This window comes from Lepisosteus platostomus, chromosome 3 (genome assembly GCF_059453375.1).
Source record: "Lepisosteus platostomus isolate fLepPlt1 chromosome 3, fLepPlt1.hap1, whole genome shotgun sequence".
Lineage (NCBI taxonomy): Eukaryota > Metazoa > Chordata > Actinopteri > Semionotiformes > Lepisosteidae > Lepisosteus > Lepisosteus platostomus.
This window is the reverse complement of record NC_142613.1, coordinates 62,191,439-62,201,635: the sequence shown is the minus strand read 5'-3', so window position 1 is coordinate 62,201,635 and position 10,197 is coordinate 62,191,439. Positions and strand designations below refer to the sequence as shown.

General features: G+C 37.7%; 1 protein-coding gene across 2 annotated transcripts; it reads right to left on the bottom strand.

Moving 5' to 3' along the window:
* Positions 1–1,019: 1,019 nt before the first annotated feature.
* On the bottom strand, positions 1,020–10,181 carry LOC148675219 (deoxyribonuclease TATDN3-like). Of its 2 annotated transcripts, none has more exons than XM_088626327.1 (10): positions 10,011–10,181; positions 9,766–9,798; positions 7,472–7,545; positions 6,589–6,664; positions 6,194–6,256; positions 5,514–5,623; positions 5,016–5,071; positions 4,026–4,138; positions 3,452–3,532; positions 1,020–1,955 (listed from the first exon to the last, which is right to left on the bottom strand). In XM_088626327.1, exons 1-10 carry the CDS (start codon positions 10,062–10,064, stop codon positions 1,812–1,814), a joined length of 804 nt encoding a protein of 267 aa, XP_088482453.1. In that variant the 5' UTR covers positions 10,065–10,181; the 3' UTR covers positions 1,020–1,811. The 2 variants fall into 2 exon arrangements, with proteins under 2 accessions (XP_088482453.1, XP_088482454.1); XM_088626328.1 differs by having other exon boundaries at positions 3,452–3,529.
* Between the last annotated feature and the right edge of the window lie 16 nt (positions 10,182–10,197).

Here is a 10,197-nt window from a genome sequence, read left to right as displayed (position 1 = left end):
CAAACTGGCAAACTGGCTCTCCCCAAAAATGAAATGTGTGGTTAGACACAAAAGCACAAACCAACATTAAAACCTCTCGCCCCGCTCTGCTATTTTTGTGAAACCACGACATAAAATGACATTATACAAGCATTATTTTGAGGCACAACCTGAGAGAATTAAATCAGGTTAAAAATATGTACAAAATAGCATTAGTTTATGCTTCCATTTTGTTACAACTATTCCTTCACTTGTTCACAAAATGATAAAGTGTTTACAGAATGGAAGAAAAAGGGACTCATTACTTTTAAAGATTTGTACAAAAGAGAAAGATTTTCCTCATTTCACAAGTTTAAAGACAAATTTGGCCTCTCACAAACACTTTTTTTCTAAGCACAATGAAGTATCTGTTAATCATCTATAAGATGCTTTCTGCAAAGGAGCTCAATATTGAAATTTCTAATGAGGTTTGGGGAGAGAATATTTACTGGTGTTCTATGAATGCTAGACACATAAGCAAACAACACAAGGTCATACAGTACGTGGACTTCAAACTAAACTGAACAAGATCTATCTTTCAGTCTGTCCTTTATGTGACAGATACAGGTTCTCTGATGGTATACTCATAAACATCTTCTGGCTGTGTCTCAAGATAGATAAATTATAGGTAGAAGTATCCCAGTCACACGTTAACATGTTTGGGAAGAATATATTCCTCCAAATCCTGAATTAGGACTATGGCTGTTGAGAGGCAACATTGAGACTAAAAAGCAGAACAAGCAGCAATTGATTGGAATCCTGTCATTGAACCATTTTTCAGTGGTGCTGATTTTCTCAATAGCATTGGAGAGCATTTGTTTTATAGGACAGGTCTCTGGAGCAATTCTATAGCATCTGGGGAACTTTTCTTTTCTGGGTGTTTTCTTTTATTGTGCTTTTTTGTATATCTGGTTCTTAGTTTTTGTTCACCTTGTTAAAATTTTGTATTTTTGTATTTAAGGACTTCTTAAATACAATACTTAAAAAACATTATACACAAATTGGTGTTTCATGTTCTTCTTTATTACACTGTTTATCCCCACACATAACCCATACCATTCCCACAGAATTGTGCAAAGCGGGTTCTGAAATGCATGTTTCCAGTACAATCATAAATCTTTATAAATTGACGAAGTGCTTGTTTGGATTGTTTTTAACACCCTGCAATATAGGTTATCATCTTCAATGTCATTCAACATTACAGTAACTTCAGCTCTCTAGATGACCCAGTATTTCAGTTCTTTATACCTCTCCATTTGGTCATTTCTCTGTGTGTTAAATTCCAAACATGTTTTCAGCTGTCTTCATATTTTTTGTAGGGGGTATATTTTAGAGATTAAAAGTAATGCAAATCTCATGCTGTATGTTTTCATCTTCCCCATCTCAATGGTGAGTTTAGTAGAGGAACTACAGCAACAGCTAGTTAGCTGTCCTGTTTATAATAACAAAGAAGTGAAATTACCAGAATTTGATAAGAGGAAGAAAATTACTTTCACAGTATATTTAGATGACCATTGATGCACAGTGTAACACTAACAGTAAATGCCACATGATCACATTTCTCATTTACTTTACTCAGTGAACACAATAAGAAACCAATTCTTTTAAAATGGTAAATTAGCATTACAACTAAAATTCTGAAAAGCATTTGCAACAGCAAATCCAATAAAAGATTTACAGTGACTTAATTCGCAAAGTCAGAAATTAAGCAACAAGGAAAGATTATAAGAACCCCCATCGACCATCTGATCATACCCATTAAAACAGAGCTTGTACCCTCTTATGCTACTGCATTAAACCCGCACGAGCTTCTGCAGTTTTGGGAAGAGTTTCAGGGCATTCTGGGTTGTCGCCTCCATCACCATCTCCACTGGGATGCCTTTTATCTTAGCAATGTATTCTGCAGGTATGGAAATATTCCTCGGCTCGTTTCTCACCTGCAACACAGCCAGCCAAGTCATTAACTCGGTTATTGTGTGTGGAGGAAGAAGTAACTCAGGCACAGCACTTGCTGTCAATGAGTACTCTGAAAACCCACTCAAGCAGGATTTGCATAGCATGAGTCCATATGCAACTGATTTCTTGACAGGTATCATTCTCTATCTACAGACCTGCACAGGGCATGGCTTGGTTCATTTGTAAACCAGAGGAAAATGGAACCCAATGTGGGTCTTGCTTTAGGATTTACAATTGATATGCTTAACACCAGCAGCCATATCACCCTGCAACTCACAACTGACAACCCCCTGAAGCTTAGCAGGTGTGAGACTGTTCAGTATGTGGATGGGAGACCAACTGGGAAAAATAATGGTTGCTGCTGGAAGAGGTGTTCATGGGACCAGCAGGGGGTGCTTACCCTGTGGTCTGTGTGGGTCCTAATGCCCCAGTATAGTGACGGGGACACTACACAGTAAAAAGATGCTGTCCTTCGGATGAGACTTAAAAATGAGGACCTGACTCTATTTGGTCATTAAAAATCCCAGGGCTCTTTCGAAAACAGTAGGGGTGTTACCCCGTGTCCTGGCCATATTTCCCATTGGCCTTCACCAATCATGGCATCCTAAAAATTTCCATCTCAGAATTGGCTTCAACACTCTGTTCTCCCCCTCACTGTTAGCTGATGTTTGGTGAGTGTACTGGCGCACTATGGCTGCCGTCGCATCATCCAGGTGGGGGCTACACATTTGTGGTGGTGGAGGGGAGTCCCCATTACTGTAAAGCGCTTTGAGTGGAGTGTCCAGAAAAGGGCTGTATGTGTAATTTATTATTATTATTATTATTATTATTATTATTATAATTCATATGTTCAGGTAATAATTAAGGATATGAATTTAGTATTTTAATGTGTAGGGTACTATTAACCTAACATAAAACATTCCAGCACAGTGGATGCACTCAACACAAATACGCACTATCATATACAGAACATGCCTCACACCATCTGCAAAAAGAGCATTTACCTAACCAAAGTTTCTTCCCTCATTCCTAATTTATTATAATAAGAATAAGAAAACAAATATAGTGTCCATATCACTATACTGGGGCATTAGGCCCTACACAGACCACAGGATGAGCGCCCCCTACTGGCCCCTCTAATACCTTAATACCTTTACCAGCAGCAACCTGAGGTTTCCCAGGAGGACTCCCATCCAGGTTCTGACAAGACTCACTCCTGCTGAGCTTCATACAATGTCAATTTCTACACAATGTCATTTTATACATAACATCATTTGGCCAGACTCACACTCCCTTAGCTTCAGTTGCTTGCCAGTTGTGAGCTGCATGGTGACATACAGTAGCTATATTTTCTAATTCACTTTATGTCAATGCCTACTCCTCTCATATATCATCTCATTTTCGAAGTTCCTGAACAGAGCATCACTGATGTTACAGCTACAGTGCTTTAGAAAAACTGGCGTAGAAATCGGTTTACCTGTTTTTCTGGTCCCAGTGCAGGGGAATCAGTTTCCAGGCACATGAACTCCAGTGGCAGTTGCTTCACTAATTTTTGCTTCTTAGAAAAAAGACAAAAGGTATTAAAGGTCCTCATTTGCCTTCATATTTCTCAGCAGTACTTTCACAAACAGCTGCATGTAAGAATATCCATCCATTATGCAGCAATATTAACCACTGCAACATATCATATGTTAGAACAGATGTGTCTAAAATACTGTTCATAAAATTTGTCAAATATGTATTTTATTATATCAATAAGTAATGTATTGTACAGTAGATGTCAGTATATTAAAAGTTATGCAGCAAGTGTTCTGGTCAATATGAAGTATATCGCCATCTGCTTTACTGCTCTCTTTGCTTCAATATACTGACACCATATCATATTTGAAAATTATTTTATACTTGGATTGGACTAAATCTGTCATTCCCATCACCAAATACTGGGGTGCAGCAATAACATCAGTCTATACTAATGTCAAAATAGTGAATGTTTTCACTCATAATACGAGAGTGAACCACAGTACATGCACATTGGACTCAATTCAGATCACCTGTTCACTCCGTATGATTGAGGGTGGGATTGAAAAGAAATAGCCAGCCTTGATACCCTCCAAGGCCACTGAAGGTTTTCCATCAAATGCATGAAGCAGGACATTCTTCGCTCCTAGATTGCACACATTAAAGAAATCGAGAGTCAGAGCAAGACTGAGAGACCACTGAAGATCCCATTTAAAGTCAAGGAGCAGACCTGTCCTAAACCTGACAGGCAGAGTCATGTTTAGGAACTTGGAGCCATTATCATAGCATTTTAGATTTAGGATGCCAGAACAGACACTGCTATATATACTCAAGCAAGACTACTGGATTCTACTGCTCTAAAGTGTTGTGAAAGTTTGGAAATAACATAACATCACTGTATTAGCCCTGTACAATTTCTTGCATTAGAAATTCATCTTTTCGCATACCCCAGATTGCTCTCCATGAGACACAGACACACAGACAGGGAGAGAAGCTGGGGGTCAGAGCGCAGGGTCAGCCATTGTACAGCGCCCCTGGAGCAGTTGGGGTTAAGGGCCTTGCTCAGGGGCCCAACGGAGTAGGATTCCTCTGCTCTGCCGGCTGCAGGATTTGAACCGGCAACCTTCCAGTCACAGGCACAGATCCTTAGGCACAGAGCCACCGCTCCGCCCAATCACATGTCCAGTTATTTGATTGAAGCATTTATCATGACTTCCTTAAGGAAAAGGCTGGATGAGATACTTGGATCAATTAGCTTGTAACTAGCAAACAAGCTAGAGAGGCTGAATGGCCTTCTCTCGTTTGTTACCTTTCTTAATTATTACCTATTGTTCCATTCAATTAGGGTGTGGCAGGGAGCCAACTAAGTCTGCTAAACTCATCTACTTTGTGAAGGAATTTAACCATAAACCACAGTTTTCCAGATACAGTAGACAAGCACATGGGGCAAACAAGTTCAGCGGGAGAACAGGCTGAGGTACAGCTGATGAGTCTATTGTGAGAAAGCAACTTTTTGCCAGTACCTTGTTCCTTCAATAGATTAATTGTCGGTCTTCCAGCAGATCTTGAATGGACATTTCTTAAAAACAGGCAAAAGTATTAATTACATGTAGATGTCAGAGAATCAGCCTGAATCAGAACTAGAAACAAGTTCTAAATCCAGCTCAGGTTTCACTTTAAAAAAAAGCTTCAAACTCCAGTTCTGGTTTAGATTTTGAACCAAAGTGGAAAGGTGTCCCAATCAATGTGTTTGTATTCCCTGGCAGAAACAAAAACCTCCAATATTTTAATTTGAAAAAATTAAAAACACACTGAAGCAGTGATTTATATCTTGTGCCTTCCATATTCCATATATCAGAATTAATTTTTACTCTGTACATTGCCACACGAACAGTAATGCCTTCTCATAGCACTTCACAAAGAAGCATGTTACCTAAAGATAATTAAAAAGGCTAAACTCCCATTTTATAGACTTCAGTGCGCAGCTGGAGTATGTCCTATTCTTTCTTTGTGAGACTCACAGTGGTAGATCCAGTCTTTTAGCAATCTCAATCTGTCGGATTAACACCTGCCGCTGTTCATCTTTTTGGTTCTCATTGATGACAAATCGAGGTGTGAAGTCCAACCCAACCTGTTTGAGATTGAAGAAGAGCTCAGACAAAATGTAGACAGCTGAGAACATACAGCTCTTTGAATGCACTGCCTCCACTGTCTCCACCAATACTCCCTGTCTCCTTCTCTCACATATTGCATTGCACTAATTACTCTTTTTAAAAATGTTCAATTGAATTACCAAGTTAACACTTTTGAAAAACTTAATGCACACTCCATTTCATGTGCAATTAATGTTTGGTCCAAAGAAAGCACACCAAATCTGCCCCCATCCTTCACCCAGCTGGTTGCTGTCTTCATGCTGTATTGTTTGTTGCCTGGACAGAGGCATTTTTGTTTTATCTCAAAATTTGTTACCCTCCATGCGTCTTCAGCAATTCTTAATTAATGGGAAATTAACTTTTTCTGAAAGAATGCCTTTAAAGGAATGCACACCTTTTTTAATTATTTGTTTTACTTTATTTCTTATTAATCTGAATATAAAGTATTTTTTTCACACTGAGATCAGATGATTAATATTTTGGATACTATGGTTATCTCACCTCAAACAGATTAAGTTGCTCAAATGCTGAAAGTGTTAAATTAGTACCTCTCCTATGGCTAAGAGATGATCCTTGTATTTTTCTATCAGGGGTAGGGCAGCATCTAAATCCTGTTCAAACAGAAGAAGAAATGTATCTTCAGAGCACGTTTAGCACATATCTGTGAAGATTTAGAACCAATATAAGTAGCTCTTTTACATTTCAGCGAGGAGATATTTTGTGCTTTAAAGAATTATATAAAAGGGTATTTATGACACCATTACCTTATTCAAACAACTTTAATTGCAAGTAATCACAGCCCTCTGCATCCAGGAAACCTGGTAATCTACAGGTTTTAACCTTATTAAGAACAAATTATTGTTGTAAAGACAGACATCAATCACATCTGTGCTCCAGATCCACCCCTCCCCGCCCCCAGTCTCCAGCCCCTGAAGGCCGGTACCTGAAGTGTCGCCCCCCTCTGAGGCACATCCTGGACTGGATGAACACCGAGTGAGGGCCACACAAACCCAGGGAACCTAAGAAGATAAACAATGTAAGAAACCTAACCTATCTAAAATATATTTAATATAGTTTAGATTTAAATTTAATATATTTTGTATGTGGTATATATATTTTGCTTGCTTCTTACATCATCTTACTTAGGAACAAATCCTTACTCTGTATTATGTCTTCATGGGGAAAAGGCTGTTGAATTTCAGAGAGGTGCTCTGACGAAAGCTCAAATAAAAAAATAGTTCTATAAATATGGAAGCCAGACTTTTACACATGAATTGAAGATAAATAATGTCTGGGAAGGTTATCCCTGTCGAGAGTATTTGAAGTTGACATCTGCTTGATCTGCAATATCAGTAAACAAAGTTTTGCAATAATTTGCCCTGACAATTATAGGATAAGAAACTAAATTCTACTCCACAGTCAATTAGACATATAATGGCTGATCTTAAATAACTCTTCCATTCATGCATGCACACTCCAACAAATTCACATTTTAATGGGATAAAACAAGATGCCATAAAAACTTACAGTTGGGTCACAACACCTTCATCAAAGCAGTTGAGATTTTGATTATTTTCCTACTCACTTAATAAGTCATGCAGATTATATTTTTAGTGTTTTATATTTGTATTGAAAGACAATTTTGAAAAACACATAGCTGATATAAGTAAATACAGTGCCTCTGCCCTCTCAACGAACTACACTGTTTATTTGCATATTGCAACATTATTCACCCCCTAACAGGAATGTATGTAAAGCGTGTGAAGTTTAACTTTCTATGCCTGCTCTTTTCACCAACTCATTCTTTACATTATTAAAAACAGCACCTGCTAGAGAGCTCTATGATTTTATCAAATTCCCCAGCATGTTCAGCTACTGCAACCAGTGCAAGAAGTCCAGCCTGTAGAAAAAAAGAAAAAAAAACATCACTCAATATTTACTTATTTGTCACAGACTGTCTATATTAAGAACATAATAAAGTGAAGCTCAAAGTCTAACATTTTTTGTGTATCTTTCAGTATCTTGTTTCAGTCGGAGTGGATCTAGTACTAGTAGCAATTTACTCCTGTCTAAGAATTCATCATATATTGGAGCTTGTTATTGTCTGTCTACCTGTTCTTGGACAGGTACTGTATTTCAAATCTAGTTGCTTTTTTGATCTAGAAGTTCTGGTAACTTAGGAAACATACTATTAAGTTTCTTGTTATCAGGTCTATAACTTCAGAATTGTTTTCCCAATCTATTGTATGTTCTGCTGTCAGTAGCCCACAGTTAGTTACACTTGAAAGTCCATTATCCTTTACAATTTTACCCCAATGACACTTTGAATGGTTTTGCTCTATGGAAAAAAAAGAGAAGATTAATTATACAATACTCTTCATGTTATAGCTCTATGAAAGTCTCACTAGTATAAACTTTAACATGGATGGAGGGACACTGGACTATATATTCATTTACATGCTTTCAAACAGCAGTAGCAATTTCCCAATTATCAATTTCCCTTCGGGATCAATAAAGTCTTATCTATTTTATGTACAGACTGTCACAACATAGGACATTTGGGACTGGAATCTTTGGGATTCTATCCAATCTCCTAAAAAGGTACCCTAGAACCCTTATTTACACAATTCATCATCTCTTAAATCCAATTATAAATTGGAATACCCACTACTTAGGGGTAATTCAACTAAATGCAACCATTTTCTTGATTATTTTCAATTTGATAACATCTTAAGTTTGATTGTGGATCAATCAATTCCACTTCTGAGAACAATGTATATACTAATAGGCTTGATGCATCTCACCTTGCAGCGTTTCACACTGACTCTACTTATCATCTATCTGTAATAATAACAAAACCCACGACATGTTATTTAATCTTATTTTTTGCATTCAAATTTTGCATTTCTCTATTATCATGCATATTACCGATGAATCTGGTCAATTATGTTGCATGGTATTGGTATTGGCAATGGCAGTGTCATGAAGCAGGTCCTTTTAAAAGGATTAAAAGGATGAGTTTGTTCAGCCTGTCAAGAGCAGATCATTCCTACAAGTTCAGGAATGTACCTGGTCACTCTTCTCTGGACTGATTTCAGAGCAGCAACATCTATATAGCACTCTGGCGACCAATAGTAATATTCTTAGTTAGGTCTTACTAGTGAATTGTACTATTATAACATCTCATGACAGTATATCCTAAAATTATGTTAGCCTTTTTTGTTTCTTGTCCACACTCATTAGAAGATGTAAATGATGCGTTAAAATAGGTCTTTTTCATAGACAGCTTCTTCAAGCTCAGTTTTAAATAAGATAAATAAATTCCTTAAACATAGTTTCAAGAACAGGTGAGGGGAAAACATGGCCAGGAGACTAGAGTTAACACCCCTACTCTTTTGGAGAAATGCCCTGGGATTTTTAATTAGTTCAGTTGGGTAGCTGCGTCAGCATGCATAGGCTGCAAAGGAACAAGTAATGCTGTAGGTTTATTCCATGCTGAAAAGAGAAGAAAGAAAACAACATTTCGGCCGTGGAGTCTTCTTCAGGTGAAGAAGGCTGAAGAAGGCTCCACGGCCAAAACGCTGTGTTTTCTTTCTTCTCTTTTCAGCATGGAATAAACCAATTACTTTTTCCTGGGATTTATAATGACCACATGACCTTGGTTTTACATCTCATCCAAAAGATGGCGATTTTTACAGTATCTCCATCACTATACGGGGGCATTAGGACCTACACAGACTGCAGGGTGAGAAGTCCCTACTGGTCCTACTAACACCTCTTCCAGCAGCAACCTTAGCTTTCCCATCCAAGTTACTGGTCAGGCTCACACCTGCTGGTTAGCTTCAGTGGATTGCCAGTTGTGAATTGCAGTGTGATATAGCTGCTGCAGATTTCCATTTTGTCCTTTATAGTTTACGTTTTTACTACGTGTAATACTCTCCGCTTACATTCAAAGCCATCATCCAAGTCTTTCAAATCTTTTTGAAATTTCTTTGCAGTTTCTACAATGTTTGCTAATCATTAAAGTTAGCACTTTTCTAAACCCTGTATTTATTAAAAAAAACACACTAGGCAATACAAAATACAAAAAGGGACCTTATACCTCAAAAAATGTTTTTACCTTTTTAGAGTTTTCTATGACATCTTCAAGGTCCTGAAAAAAAAAAGAGCAGTTGAAAAATAAGATTTTAAATTGCTCAAGATAATTCGTTTTTTCAGTGTTTTTCTCCATTGAACTAAACGTGTAAAACTCGTAACTCGTAATTGCATATAATTACGATATGTGTAGGCTTACTTCAAGAATATTAGCTCCCAGGGTCGTGTAATTGTAAGTCAACAAAATGATTTACGAAAGCAGCTCCTTACATTATCAAACTCCGCAGCAGATATATGACAGTGACAGTCAATAAAGCCTTTCATTCGCACGGATGAAAAAGAACAGTAATATCTTCAGGTCAGATACCAATAAGTTTTACTCGTAGCAGTGCATGACTATCAGCGTTCCTACTCGCGGAACTATATTCATTCTACTGTTGTTTCCCTCGACACTGTT

Bases quoted from the DNA above. Each gene is read 5' to 3' on its own strand.
- LOC148675219 (XM_088626327.1), bottom strand. From the start codon at position 10,064: ATGAAAGGCTTTATTGACTGTCACTGTCATATATCTGCTGCGGAGTTT. The intron at 3,533-4,025 runs GTGATCTGAATT...CTTTTTTCTAAG, and splicing joins CAATCATACGGAGTGAACAG to AAGCAAAAATTAGTGAAGCA. The intron at 1,956-3,451 runs GTAAACCGATTT...GCTGTGTTGCAG, and splicing joins CACTGGGACCAGAAAAACAG to GTGAGAAACGAGCCGAGGAA.